The sequence below is a fragment of the Peromyscus leucopus genome, chromosome 2, assembly GCF_004664715.2.
Source record: "Peromyscus leucopus breed LL Stock chromosome 2, UCI_PerLeu_2.1, whole genome shotgun sequence".
NCBI lineage: Eukaryota > Metazoa > Chordata > Mammalia > Rodentia > Cricetidae > Peromyscus > Peromyscus leucopus.
In genome coordinates this window covers 129,195,658-129,210,828 of record NC_051064.1, presented here as the reverse complement: position 1 = coordinate 129,210,828, position 15,171 = coordinate 129,195,658, and the positions used below count along the sequence as shown (strand labels likewise).

The window sequence follows — 15,171 nt, the reverse complement described above, 5'->3', positions numbered from 1 at the left end:
TAAGCTGACTGGGATACTGACATCCAGACAGACTGGCAATATTGCTTCAGTCCTCCTGAGGAAAGGGGTTCGTGTCTTGTGTGATGGTTAAAATTAGTTAGCAACATGGCAAGATCTAGAATTAGCTGTAAGACAGCCTCTGGGCATGTCTGTAAGGGAGTTTCTGGACTGGTTTACATAAAACGGAAAAACCCATTCTAAATGAGGTGGTGCCATTCCATGGGCTGGGGGCCTGGACTAAACAGAAAAGGAGAAAATGAGTTGAGCACCAGCATGCATTGCTCTTTGCTTCCTCTGTGGATGCGCCAAGACCAGCTGCCCCAGACTCTTGCCGCCATGACTTCCCTGCCATGGTGAACTGTACCCTCAGACTGTGACCCAAAACGAGCCCCCCCCCCTTCCAGGTTGCATTTGTCAAATATTTTGTCACAGCAGCAAGACAGATGACTAGTACATGCTATCTTTCTGGAAAAGCCAGAAAGGGGTAAAATGAAGACGTGGTGTCTCACTATGCAGCCAGCTCTGCAGGGAGGGGTCACGACAGCACCAGAGGGGATGGGGGACAGCCCTGTCCCGGAATAACGTGTGAATCAGCATGGCACCTTGGCAACAGGGTCCCCAAGAGGGTCTTGATGTTCATGGTGGCATAACACAAATGTGCACAGACTTGAACATATGTCCGTCCACTAGTTACTCAAAGCAAATGATCTACTTACGGAGACACTGTGGACGGGGCCGGTCCCAGGTGCCATCTCCCTGGCAGCTGAGCGCAGGCGTGCCCAGTAGGTAGAAGCCGTGGCTGCACTGGTAGGACACAGTGGTCCCAAAGCTGAACCTGTGGGGGCCGCTGGCATGGACCTGCCGGACGCTGTTGTCTTGGTGCCCAGGATCCGTACAGTTGATGACTGTGATCGAAAGTGACAGGGAGACACTGAGGTCTGGATGTGAGGACATTCTCAACCTTTGATGACAGCTTGAGAATTGTCACAGCCTGGTGATAAAGTGGATCCTGCGCAGGAGGCTGGTCTGGTCTTGAGGCCCAGGCCCTTCCGCTTTGCCTTGGTCACCTGGTCACGGGTTCATCCTCCACGTCCAGGTGGTCTTCACCTCCCTTGAGGAGCCTGCTCCCCTCCTAAACCGCTCAGTCTCTCTCCCTCAGCACTCCCAGTGCTGATTGCCCTGGGCTGACTTATTTCCACCCATGCATACCTCAAGGGCATGGCTATCTTGCCTCTGCGTGCCTGAGCCCTGGCATAATGTGGCTCCTTCTCAAAGCTCATCTGTTGTAAAATAGACACATCTAACCTGGTTTGAACAGCACTTGATCTCTCTTTTAGTCACGTTTTATGAGTATTTCAAAAGGCATTAGTATCCTGGAGGACTCAACCGGCTTTAAAATGAGCAAGGGTTTCCAAAGAAGCTGTACACAAAATCAGAGTGTTTAGAATAATAACAAATAAAAATATTTGTCACAACCCATACCATGTGCTTTGTTGGCTTTCAAACCCTTCCATATGCACCTTATTGCACCTTATTCCCCGAGTCTCATACTCATAGAATAAGATGGGCAGAAAAAGCATGGGTATGTTTTCCTCCTGTGAATGAGATACCTTCTTTACTATATAAGGTTTTGTTTCCCTGTATGTGTGCGCATGCCCGCATGTTTACATACAGGTTAGAGGACAAGCTCAGGTATGGTTTCTTAGATGATGTCCACTTTTTAAAAACTATCTATGTGTGGATGCATGTGTATATGTATGTGCCCGTGTGTGCTTGTATGTGCATGTGGATGCAGGATAACCCTGCATGACATCTTCAGGAACATGACCCACTTCCTCTGAAACAGGGACTCCCACCGGCTGGAGCTCAGCAATTAGGCTAGCCTGGGTGAATTGAGCCCCTGGGGCATGCTTGTGGTTTCTGAATTCTAGCTGAGGTCCTTATGCCCCTCAGGCAGATGCTTCCATGGCTGGGCTGCCTCCCCAGCCCTAAGTGTTTGTTTGGCTTTTGATGGTCTCTGAGGTTTCACTGCTGGACTGTTGTAAGAAGCCCTTCAAGGCTGAGTTATCCGGAACAGTTTACTCGGGACCAGAAGAGGAGGAGCCTCTGCCCAAGTTACTTCTCAGTCTCTGAGTTCCTCTCTGTCTCTCTCACCTTCCACCCCTGCTTCTGAAGCCTGATTCTTAGACCCTTTTGCATTTGTTTTTCATTCCAGTTCTGCTGTTTAAATGTCTTCTCATCAATAGAGCTCCAGCGAATGTGGTCACAAAGGAGCCACAGCAGCAATCTGGCAACCGTGAGGAAGGACCAGGATGTTCCTCAGAGATGACACAACTTCTAAATTCCTTATTTATGTGAGAGAAGACCCTCTGTGCACACATACACACGGGCATGTACACACACACACACACACACACACACACACACACACCACACACACACTGGCATTCCATGATGACGATAAATTATTTGTTCTATGAACTAAATAAGGCTTGCAAGATGAAACTGTCGATTTCCTCTTGTGACCCATGATGAAATGGTACACAGCTGTATCCAGGGGCTGACTGTCTCCATTTGGGGACCCTTCTCTGCCTCGAGGACTCCTTGTACGTGGGAAGTAACACTGGGACTGAATTCCACGTCTTGTCCCCCTGGGCTGCCGACGCTCACGGGGTGGTGGGGAGGACAGCGGGCAGGAAGGGAAGGGTGACTCACTTCTGCAGGTGGGCAGGGTGTCACTCCACTGCCCACTGGCCAGGCACTGGGACCGAGCAGACCCCTCGGCTAGGTATCCCGGATTGCAAACGAACTTGACCACGTCGTTGAGGTTGAACTGGCTGCCCTGGGTGAGGCCGTTGATTGGATTGCCGGGGTGTCCACAGGTAATCGCTGCAATCGGGACAGAAGACAGGTGAGCCCGCCTACCATTCCACACCCCCAGTCAGCCTCTTCCCACTTGGGATGGTGCCTGTCCTGCGCCGGTCTCCAGGGAGAGCAGGCTTTGGCTAGATCATTGAGGGTGTGGATAGGCAGGGGCACACTTTACACTTTGCCAGCTTTCTACCAACTGGGCAAAGGATCATGACACCCTCACCAAAGCTAAAAAAAAAACACCTGATTTCATTCAAAAGTGAGGTGAATGCTGAGCATGACAACCTCGGGACCCCCAACTTTTCAGGGAAGACAGACCAAAAAGCCTGCAAGGGGGACTGAGGAGGGGTCAGAAACAAAGGCCAGCATAGCTCAGTACGAGGCCACAGACGGAGCCAAGGGGACAATCCCAAGTCTCCCAAGATCATCTGACAGAGGGAAGGGCGTCAGCCTGTGGGTTCATTGGTGACCCAGGCCCGTCTTGTGCTGTTGCAGCCCTAGCTCACTGCCTCCCCCTTACTCCCAGGCTGCAGGCCTTGTCCAGGGACAGCAGGAATGGCCACCCATCACCACCTCCTGTGCCCCGTTCTGTCCCTAGAGTCCTGTGCTTGCCACCTGCTCCAGAGCTTTGTCTGTGACAACCTGTCTCTTGCCCTGCATCTCCTGGCAGCGGGGCTCAGGACCAGGGGTCCTTTTCATGAGGAGGTTCTCTCTGGCTGGAATAGAGACATGCTGGGGGAAGAACTTGACTCAAATGTCGTGGCTTTTGCTGCCAATGAGAGAACAGAAGGTGGCTAGAGTGGACAGTCGTGATGCTTTACTCAAACTGTCCCTTTGATCGAGTGGAGAAATGCCTAGGAGATCAGAGAAGCCCATGTCTGCATGCCTCGATGGGGGTGTTGCCCACACATGAGATGGGGGTGCTCCGACCCAATGAATGGATTAGTAATCCCTCGGTGGAGTGATAACGCTAAGGCAGTTGGGAGATGGTGGAAAGAAGGAGGCTGGGTCTAGCAGGAGGAAGTACAACATCAAGGGCGTGTCCTTGGGACCCTGGCTTCTTCCTGTCTCGCCTTTCTGTGCTTCCTGGCTGCTGGGATGGGAACTGCAGGGCTTCACCACAGCCTCCCCACTGTGATGGATAGACACGTCTGAAACCTGGAGCCCAGAATAAATCCTTCCTGTTGTTATGCCAGGCACGCTGGTTTACAGGGATGAAAGCCCGAGTGAGTTCTTATCCCAGTACCCGTGTCTTTGACCCAAGTCTAACGGGAGTGTTGTTAGGCTGGTAAGGCACTCTCCACCCAGGCCCCGGTGTCTGGCATTTTCATGTGGGTCCCCTGGGTGCAATGACATGTGTTTTGTGTAGACACACCTGGAAGGGTGACTGGGTGTGGCTGGGTCTCACTTTCTGTAAGCTCAACACTGAGGCGGTCGCTAAGGCTGGTTTCAGACATTGCTATGGAGTGGCCTGCTTATCTTAGTGGCCTTCTCCCATGTATGAGGAGCCAGATAAAGAGGAGCAATTAAAAACAAAGCTTTGCCTTATAACAAAAGTTAGGAAAAAATAAACCCCTGCATTTTACATAAAGGCTCACTTTAGGGAACTCTAAAAAGTGAAAAATTTTCCAAATTCCCTGTAGGTAGCAGAGGATAATGGTGCCCATGTAAATCCCCCCAAATGCAAATTAACAAGAACAAACAAGAGAACAGAAAACTCAGATCTGAAAAACAACCAAGACAGGGCTGCCTCGGGCTTTACATCGCCTGGATGCAGAAGAATGAACACACCAGGCACAGCTGGCCCGAGCCAGACCTGAAAACTGTGTTCTAAGAGAACACTTGAGGAATGCGAGCAGAATGGATGCATTCAGGGACCCACTGGATATCCAGGGAAGCTGTCTTGTAGCATTCAGCCCTAGGAGAAATATTAGACTTTAGGGGCAAAGTGAAAAATAACAAGAATCTCCCTGAAAACCACCCGTGTATGGGTGTGAAGCTAATCCACTTCTCCAGGTTGAATGCTCAGACAGAGCCTAGAACGGTGGTTCCTCAGGGAAGGGGTAAGTGGAGAAAGGACATGCTGCTGTGATGACTCCATGTTGCAGCAACACAGGACAGTAAAGACTAGGGGTCAGTGCACAGCACAGTGTCTGCAGTTAACAGTATTGTATTGTACACTGGACGTTTCCCAAGAGAGTAGATTGCCAGCGTGCTTCCCACACACACAAAGGAAAGGAAATGATATTGTAATTTACTTGACAGTTGTCATCATTTCCCGATGGACATGTATACTAAAATATGCTTAAAATTCACAATAAAAAGGTGAAACACATGCATGCTCGAATGTGTGCTTACATGCAGTAACATACACCAAAAAAAATTCATGATGGAAGGATATTTTAGAAAATCAAAGAAATGACTTGTGATCCAGGATTTTATGGCCAATCTAGCTGCCTTTCAAATGACAAGGGGGTAGAAAAGAGTTTTAAACAAGCAAGCATCCCTTTGTGTGCTGGTACAGACCTATTATGCCAGCATTCAGGAGGTAGATGGACAAGGATTGCAAATTTGAGGTTATATAAAGGGACCTGGTCCTAAAATACCAAGCTGGGGATGCAGCTTAGTGGTAAAGTGCTTATTTAACACATACTGGGTCATGGGTTTGATCTACAGGGTGCACGTGCACACGTGCACACACACACACACACACACACACACACACACACACACACACACACACTCACACTCACCAGCACCACCAGCACCACCAGCAGCATATACACACACAAAAAACAAAACAAAACAAAACAAAAACAAACCATGGAGGAACTTGAGACTACTATGCAGAGAGTTGCACCGAAGAGTGTACTAAAGATTAAACTTGACCCTGCTGAGAAGCAACTGGGAAGGCTTTGGCAGAGTTGGTGATGAATTTAATTGTAGGTCCAAGAATAAAGCAAAAGTGGGAGTAAGCAATGGAATTATAGTTTATAAAGTACATGATAAACATTCCCAGCCCTGACAGAATAGAAGACATGCCCCTGAGAATGAAGAGAGGGAAGAGGAACAGGCTGTGTAGCCATCACCTGGAAGTTCAAGGATACTTAGCATTGACAAAATAGATAGCAAAGGGTTCAACAGAAGTACGGGGAACTGATGGCATTTCAGTGCACCAAGTACAAAGTCAACAACTAAGATCCAAATATCAAAGGCAGTAACACATCATGATGACAGAAAACACAAGAGGATTAGGACCGAACATGTAAGACATATCAACCTATATGATAGACTTTAACCTATGAGCAGGAAGATATTTCACGTTGGTGCACAAGAGTGCAAGTTAATAGATGTGCCTGGCATTCAGGGATGGTCAAAGGTGTGCCACGAAAAAATGTGACAGTTGGAATTCTAAGTCTGAGATCAAGAAAAGTAAAATTCAAGCTAAAAACATATTAAAAAGTGATGAAGAAGGTACTTTTAAAGTTGAGACGTCACAGTTTGCAACAGAGCTACAGTAGTCGTGAATATATATGCGTCACATGACACAGAAACTACCTCAGGAAAAGTAAGGAAACATGAAATGCACTGATAACAGAAAACTTTAAACACTCCTCTCAAAGAAAATAGCTCAAGTGGGCAAAATACAGTAAAAACATAGAGGACAGAATTCATAAAGTATGTCTTAGGAATACACCTGTCCGTATGTGCAGCAGAATTACCCACAATGCTGTTCTTCTCCAGGGCACATGGAACATTCATAACAATTGATCAACTGTTTATTCGCAAGAAAAGTATCAATAAATTTCAAGAAACAAAATTATTGTTGATAATGAATATAAAATAAAAGCAAAAAAGACCCTTTGGCTTAGACATTTAAAAAATTTATTCTATTAAAATCTTCCAGGTGTAGGGGGCAATTAATGACAAATTAAAAAGCTGCTAAGAATAAGCATGCATTATTAGTATGTATGAGATATAATTAAAACAGTTGATCAGAAGGAATTTTATAGCTCCAAATATTTATAACCATAAAAAAACACGAAATGAAGGAATGGAGATGAGTGGGGTTATTTGTATATGCTTGTCATCTGCTTGCTGTTTATGCATGTGTGTAATATAATTTCCAAACAGACTAGAAAATGAACAAAAAAAAGTAAATCAGAAGAAATCACAAGGGAATAATTAAAAAAAAATGTAGCAAATGACAGAGACCTGAAGAAATGATGGAGTGATCATATCTTTGGGGGCAAAAAGGATATACAAAACCTTTGGCTAAGAGGCAAAGGGAGGAAGTCCGAGTTGACACTGAGCCCCACAGCTGGGGAGCTGGGGGAGTGGACGACAATACTTACGCACACAGAAAGGGGTCTTGCCCGACCAGTGATGATCTTGCTGGCAGATGCGCACAGACATGCCGATGAGGCGGAAGCCGGCGCTGCACTGGTACACCACACTGCCTCGGTAGTTGAAGTTTTCCCCATTGATGTGCCCATTGACAATGGGTTCTGGGGTCCCACAGTGTCCGGCTTTGGTGGGATGGGGAGAGAGAGTTAATCAAAGAGGGACTTCTACAAAGTGGTGGAGAGCTTAGGTGGGGTGGGAGAGAAAGGACCAAGAACTCAGCCATGCTCCATCTCCCCACCTCCCCTGGAGAACAGTGATCCAGGAGTGACTTCAGGAACCCCAGATGTGACAGGAAGGGTGCTGTGGGCTTGGTGACCCCCAACACTGAAGTTGCAGTCCAAATGACCAGCTCTGAGTTTGTGCGTTTGTGCACAGGTAGAGCTCAGCACTCCCCCCAGTCTCTGGGGTTGCTGTGGTGTGCTGCTTCACTGTCGTCCCAAGACAGTGGGGGCCAAGTGATCATGAGCCGAAAATTCCAGAACTGTGAGCCAAGATTAATCTTTCCTTTCTATGAATTGATGAACTCAGGTATTTTGTCATAGTGCTAGAGAGCTAACCCAGGGGCCGTCCCCTGGGTACCTACTGTCTAGTGAGCATCATAGCCTAATTAAAGCCATCACAGCTCGTCCTGCTGAGGACCACCACGCAAGACCTGATGCCGGCCCAAATCCATCCTTTCTGAGTGTCACCTCAGTGAGTTTGAATCAAGCGTGGGTGCAGTAGTTTCCCGGCATTCCCTCGGCTCATTTGACTGTGTGGCTACCATAACTGCACCCCAAACAAGTGCCCAAGACAGGGGTTACTGGCCATGACCTCCTGTACCCTGGAGGTCACTAGTGTGTACACCAGGGACAGATCACCCAATCCACCCTCCTAGGCTCATCTGGCTGAGACTCTCTTTGGGAACTGAAAGAGCCCAGAAAATAGTAACAGAAGAAAGAACTTAGATAAGGCTCAGTCAGAGAGTACATTAGGCCCGGGAGCAAAGAAAATTTTCTCCTTCATAAGCTAGTTGTTTGCTCAGTGTATATGCATGTGTGTGTTATAATGTGCATCCATATATACATATGGATACATTCAAAATAATTCTCTAATATATAATATAAAGGATATTTTAGGTGCATTATAAGAATGTGTCTCGATAGGGTGGAGGCCAGGCTGCACTGGTCATCCCAGGGGCTAATTAGGTGAGTGGGTTGACCTTCTGATTAGAGTGTGGACCCCCAGAGTCTGGTCTCATTCTTTCAAGTTCCCCAAGAGAAGCTGGTCCTCAGCTTTAGTCACAGTGGATGCCTGAAAGTTGGAGTAAGGACTTTCTGAGAGTAGGCAGGTAGGGTGGGGCTGGGGGACCACTCACCAAGGCAGCGGACTTCAGAGCCACTCCAGAGCCCATTGGCCATGCACTCCCGCACCCTGGAGCCCACCAGCGTGTATCCGGAATTGCAGGAGAAGATGGCAGTTGCCCCGTAGACAGACATGGTTCCGATGCGGTGCCCACTTGGAGGTGTGGGGAGCTCTCCACAGGAGATGACTGAAAAGATCATAAAATGCTCAACAAACCAGTCCCAAGCTAGGGACACGAGACACGTGCTGAATAAGATGAAAGCGAGTAATGACCGAAGCCAAGAACAGCCTCACCTTCCTCTCCTGGAATATGACCAGAATGTATCGTGACACTGGCTTACCCATCAGCATGTGTCCCCAGGAACCCAGACAAGGCTCAGGCTTGCATGCTTGTTAAGAACTCCACAGGTGAAAAAAAAAAAAAAAAGAACTCCACAGGTGGCTAACATGGAGCTGTGGTTAGGAAGATATGGTCCTCCATGTTTCCTTCTTCCCTCCTGTACAGACCCAGCTGCAGGTCTTATCACACATGTATCCCTGCCTCTTCGCCTTGTCTCTCTGGTAGACTGTAAGCTTCTAGCAGGCTGGAGCCACACTCTGTTTTTTTTTTGTGTGTGTGTGTTGTATGCGCCCGTGCACATGCTCGCACATGCTCGCACATGCGTGCATGTGTGTGCGTGCGAGAGAGAGAGAGAGAGAGAGAGAGAGAGAGAGAGAGAGAGAGAGAGAGAGAGAGAGAGAGAGAGACTGTCTGTGTGGAGGTCAGAGGGAAACTTCTGGTGTCTGTCTCCACTTTCCAGTGTGACAGGGTCTCGTTTCTGCCACATACACCAGGCTAGCTGGCTCCCGATCTTCCAGATAGTCCTCTGTCTGTCTCTGCCTCTGATCTCGCCACGGGAGTGCTGGGATCACGGATGCACTTACTACCACAACCCACTTAAGCCATGTCCTCATACTTGCATGGTGAGCGGTTTACCCACGGAGCCATCCCCCCAGGCAGGCCACACGCTCCGATCTTTGTACCTCTCTGGCACCTGGCCTATAGTTGGGCCCCAATGAATGAATTAATCAGTGCAGGCTGCGCTGGAGGCTTATGAAAAAGGAGCTTTTATTAGAGATGAAACAGTGCTAAGAAGCGAGCCTTTTCCCAGCTCTGGATTCTAGGTGAGCATCCAAAACAGGTATGCTGCACTCGCTGGGGGTCACCCCTCTGTCTACTCCATGTAGGAGACAGTTCAGGTAGGAAGTACCATGCACATGTCCTTCTTGGGCTTACTTTGGCAGGTGGGCATAGACTCTCCCAGGCTCCATCTCCCGTTGGCCTGGCAGCGGATGACCCTCTGGCCAGTGTAGTAGTAGCCAGGGTCACAGATGAGCATCAGCTGGGCCTGGAACTGGTACTGGGTCTCAAAGATGAGCCTCCACCGGCCATGCTCCACGCTGATGCTGCTGATATCGGGGCAGGTCACAGCTGGGGGGACACGGAGCAGGGACGAGAATCAGCGAATTGATGACGGAAGACGGCACAAGAGTCTAGAGCAAGGGACTAGGGGAACCCAGCACGGGAATGATGAATCCAGGAACATTCGGTTTATGAGTGAATGGAGAGGGCTGGGGAGGAGGATGCAGCAGGTGGGGGAGCACAGATCTATAAAATGGTAATGAGATATTGATTTGTTTTACAGTGTCGGCCACTGGCTGTGGACTGCACACTCCCTTTGGTCAGGTTTCAGAACTGTCCCCACCCCTCTCTTTCAGATGCCTCTCCAATAGCCCAGGCTGAGAGTGGCTTTGAGATTCTGATCGTCTTGCCTTCACTTGTGGGGTGCTGGGATTACAGCCAGGGACTTCCACCCTCAGTTTGTGTGCTGTGTAAGCAAGCTCTCCACTCACTGAGGTGCATCCCTAGCTGGAGATCTCTCTATTTTTTTCCAGAAAAGACAGAAATATGGATATTTTAAAAAATTTTCTTGATTATAAAACTTGAAGTAGTGTGTGTGTGTGTGTGTGTGTGTGTGTGTGTGTGTGTGTGTACATTTTCAATGAAGCAAACAAAATCAAAACCTGTATCATTGGACTGAATATGGTCCTTTAGGTTGTCTACTTGTCTTTTGATCACTAAATTGTCACTTTAGAGTTCTGTGATCAAGGGACATTCATGCAGCTTTCTGGTTATCCTAAGTGCTGTGGTGGTTTATGAAACACCCCAGAGCATAATGGTCCTTCAGTGTTCTGAGAGGAACTCACAATGGGGACCACTGTTAGTAGACACCCTCCTTCATCTTCCCTGCGTCCTCTAACCCCCCGCCCCCAGGTTCTCAGCTCTCTACTGAACTCAAAGCCCACTCCTTACAGGAGTCTCCTCAACTGGGTGCCCAGCTCCTCCTGCCTCCTGCCACCACTGCCCGGGACTCACGGACACACTGTGGGGGGACATTGCTGTTGCTCCACAGGCCGGTGTCCAGACACTCGGCGCTGGCCTCAGAGCCCGTCTGGAGGTGGTAGCCTTCATTGCAGCTGTACACAGCCTTCGTGCCCACCGTGTACTCCTTGCCAAACACAATTCCATTTTTGGGAGCATCGGGGAGACCACAGGAGAGAGCTGGCAGAGGAGAAAGGGTGTCGTGAGCATTTCTGACCCGAGATGTCCTGAGACTACACTTTCATCTCTCCCATCATGTCTCAAAAACCCGAGTAAAGACCAACAAACAAAAAAGGCCCCACTGAGAAAGACAACAGAAGAGCCGTCATCAGAGATCTCAGAAAGGACAAATCGGAGGATGGGATGGAGAGAGAACTGGGCTCACAGATTAAATACAGGGAAAAGGCTGCAGCTCAAACCCTGCAGGAAGGAGCCTCGGGGAAGACTTCCTTCCATGCTGCCCCACTGGTGCAGTGTGGAGGCATTCAAGCCTCTTCTTGCTGAAAAGAACCAGGTGCCCCTCTTCCTCAAGGAGTGGGGACAGAGTCCCTTGAAAGAGTCAGGAGTGCCAAGGTGCAGGTTAGCATTCCAAGGGATGCTCTTTTTAATAAAAGTTTTATTACATTTTATTTAATTAACATGTGTGTGTGTGTGTGTGTGTGCACTTGCATGCATGGGGGAAGTTAGAGGAAGACTTGCAGGAGGTGGTTCTCTTCTTCTACCATGTGGGTCAAACTCAGGTTGTCAGGTTCAGCTGCCGCATGGAGTTTAGGGTCTCTCCATGTGAAGGCTGTCTGCTCAGCCCTGCTGTACACCCATATCCAGATTTTACTCATGGGAGAAACCTCCTGGGCAAAGAGAGTTACACAAAATAATGGAACCCAACCACCTGCTCCCTAGCTTTTACTTTTAAAATATGGACAATCAAACGTTACTACACAAATGAAGAAAACCAGTAGTGTTAATGTGATAACAGTAAGACTAAACACCTGGAGGGTGGGGCAGGGAACCCCCCCCCTCAGGAGACAGAGCTAGTTCAGGAAACAGGAGATACAGGATTGCTGAACTAGGGAGCCCGTAGTATCCTGAGATTAAGTGACATTCGACATTCATGAAATGGGAAGAGAGAGCTTTGAAGAAAAACATCAGAGGAAGAACTCCTTCAAACTGTCAAAATACACATGAAGTAAAGGGACTGGATATTAAAAACAAAAATTTTCCAGAATAAAGGCTCAAATGACAGCCTGAAAACAAGGGAAAAGGACTGAAAATGGGGAGGATCAGTCCGAGGGGTCCAATGTCCAACTGTTTAGAGCTTCAGAAAGAGAGGAGGAAGTGGGTGAGTTAACAGAATTATCCTAAATGAACATTTCCAGGAGCCAAAGAAAGACACAAGTCTTCAGGCTGAAGAGAACAAAGGGACACAAAGAGACCATTGGGAGGCAGAGGGGAACCAGGTGAAGGAGGGGATCAGGCAGACCCTTCTATCACCTGTGTTAGGTATCCAAAGAAAACTGAACAAAGCCTTCAGACTTGAGAATGACATTATTTGTAACCTAGAGTTTAATCTGTTCACCCCACTGAGCAAAAGTAATGACACCATATGGAAAAATAAAAACCCCAGGATGGCTAAAACAACCCTGTATAGTAAAGGAAACTTCCAGAGGTATCACCATTCCTGACTACTTCAAGCTCTACTATAGAGCTATAGTAATAAAACCAGCATGGTATTGGCATAAAAACAGACCGGTGGATCAATGGAATTGAATCGAAGACCCTGATGTAAATCCACATACTTATGAACATCTGATTTTGACAAAGAGGCAAAAATTATACAATGGAAAAAAGAAAGCATCTTCAACAAATGGTGCTGGCATAACTGGATGTCAGCATGTAGAAGAATACAAATAGATCCACATCTATCGCCCTGCACAAAACTGAAGTCCAAGTGGATCAAAGACCTCAACATAAATCCAGTTACACTGAATTTGATAGAAGAGAAAATGGGAAGTAGCCTTGAAAACACTGGCACAGGAGACAACTTCCTGAATATAACATCAGTGCATAGACACTGAGATCGACAATTAATAAATGGGACCTCCTGAAACTGAAAAGCTTCTGTAAGGCAAAGGACACTGTTGATAAGACAAAACAGCATCCTACAGAATGGGAAAAGATCTTCACCAATTCCACATCTGACAGAGGACTGATCTCCAAAATATATAAGGAACTCAAGAAATTAGACACCAAAATACCAAATAATCCAATTAAAAATGAGGTACAGATTTAAGCAGAGAATTCTCAATAGAAGAATCTCAAATGGTTGAGAAACACTTAAAGAACTGTCCAACATCCTTAGTTATCAGTGAAATGCAAATCAAAACGACTCTGAGATATCATCTTACACCTGTCAGAATGGTTAAGATCAAAAATGCTAAGGGCAACCCATGTTGGAGAGGATGTGGAGTAAGGGAACACTCCTCCACTGCTGGTGGAAGTGAAAACTTGTACAACCACTGTGGAAATCAGTATGGCAGTTTCTAAGAAAATTGGGAACCGTTCTACCTCAAGGCCTAGCTATACCAATCTTGGGCATATACTCAAAGGATGCCCAATCATACCACAAGGACACTTGCTCAACTATGTTCATAGTAGTGTTATTCATAATAGCCAGAACATGGAAACAACCTAGATGCCCCTCAACCAAAGAATGGATAAAGACATTGTGGTACATTTACACAATGGAGTATTACTCAGTGATTTAAAAAAATGACATAATAAAATTTGCAAGCAAATGTATGGAACTAGAAAAAAAAACCATCCTGAGTGAGGTAGCCCAGACCCAGAAAGACAAACATGGTATGTACTCACTCATAAGTGGATATTAGATGTAAAGCAAAGAATAACCAGGCTACACTCCACAGCCCCAGAGAAGCTAGGTAACAAAGAGGACCCTAAGGGATGTATGGATTTCCCTGGGAAGGGGAAATAGATGATATATCCTAGGTAAACTGAGGGTCAAGGGGAGGGGATGGGTAGAGGGGAACATGAGGGATCAGGTTGGTCAACTTGGGGGTGGGACAGAGGGGCAGAGTAATGAAAGAGATATCTTAATAGAGGGGGCCATTTTGGGGTTAGTGAGAAATCTGGTGCCTGGGACACTTCCAGGAATCCACAAGAATGACCCCAGCTAAGATTCCTAGCAATAGTGGAGAGGGTGCCTGAACTGGCCTCCTGTAATCAGATTGGTGACTACCCAAATTGTCAACAGAGAGCTTTCATCCAGTAACTGATAGAAGCAGATATAGGGATCCATAGCCAAGCACTGGGCTGTGCTCTGGGAGTCCAGTTGATGAGAGGGAGGAGGGATTATATGAGTGGTGGGGAGGGGTCAAGATCATGATGGGGAAACCCAGAGACAGCTGACTCGAGCTTGTGGGAGCTCACGGACTCTGTACTGACAGCTGGGGAACCCGCATGGGAACAACTAGGCCCTCTCATGTGGATGACAGCTTGGTCTGTTTGTGGACCTCCAGCAGTGGGATCAGGATCTATCCCTGATGCATGGGCTGGCTTTTGGGAGCCTATTCCCCATGCACGGATGCCCTGCCCAGCCTTGATGTATGCTCTCCAGAGAACCCTCATTGCCATAGAGGAGGAGGTGAGGCAAGCCTGCTGGGTAGTAAGTGGGGGCACTGACTTCTTAGTTGTGGAAGACGGGTTCCAGAGAATACAGCCGCTGAGAGAAAGGGCCTGAAGAAAGCTCAGGGCAGAGAGTGGGGCTTGGGACCTAACAGACCAGACACTTGGAAGTTTCCAAATGGATTCTGGAATAGAGTTGTCCAGGCTGATGTCGCTAGAGACACAGAGACTGAAGCCAATGATATCTACTGTGTTGACAGCCAGTCCCACTGTAGAATATTAATAATAGATTTTTGGTCTTTTCCATATGGGTTAGGAGGTTGTGAGGGTCAGAGCTGACAGATGTCATTAGAGATGTCAACACACTGGGAACCAAGAAATAGAAAATCCAACAGCAGTGCCTTCTCTGTCTACAGTGGGCAATCCTTTACTTCTTTTTTCAGTGCACACATGATGTTGGGACTCAGAGAAAAGCACTTTCACTG

At 47.5% G+C, this 15,171-nt stretch overlaps 1 protein-coding gene across 1 annotated transcript in view; it reads right to left on the bottom strand.

The window, feature by feature from the left end:
- The window catches only part of Csmd2 (CUB and Sushi multiple domains 2), a 568,711-nt gene that overhangs the window by 35,548 nt on the left and 517,992 nt on the right, over positions 1-15,171 (bottom strand). Inside the window, 6 exon segments of the mRNA XM_037203342.1 lie at positions 717-905; positions 2,716-2,889; positions 7,227-7,400; positions 8,636-8,809; positions 9,899-10,093; positions 11,039-11,224. Coding sequence (XP_037059237.1) covers positions 717-905; positions 2,716-2,889; positions 7,227-7,400; positions 8,636-8,809; positions 9,899-10,093; positions 11,039-11,224 — 1,092 coding nt within the window.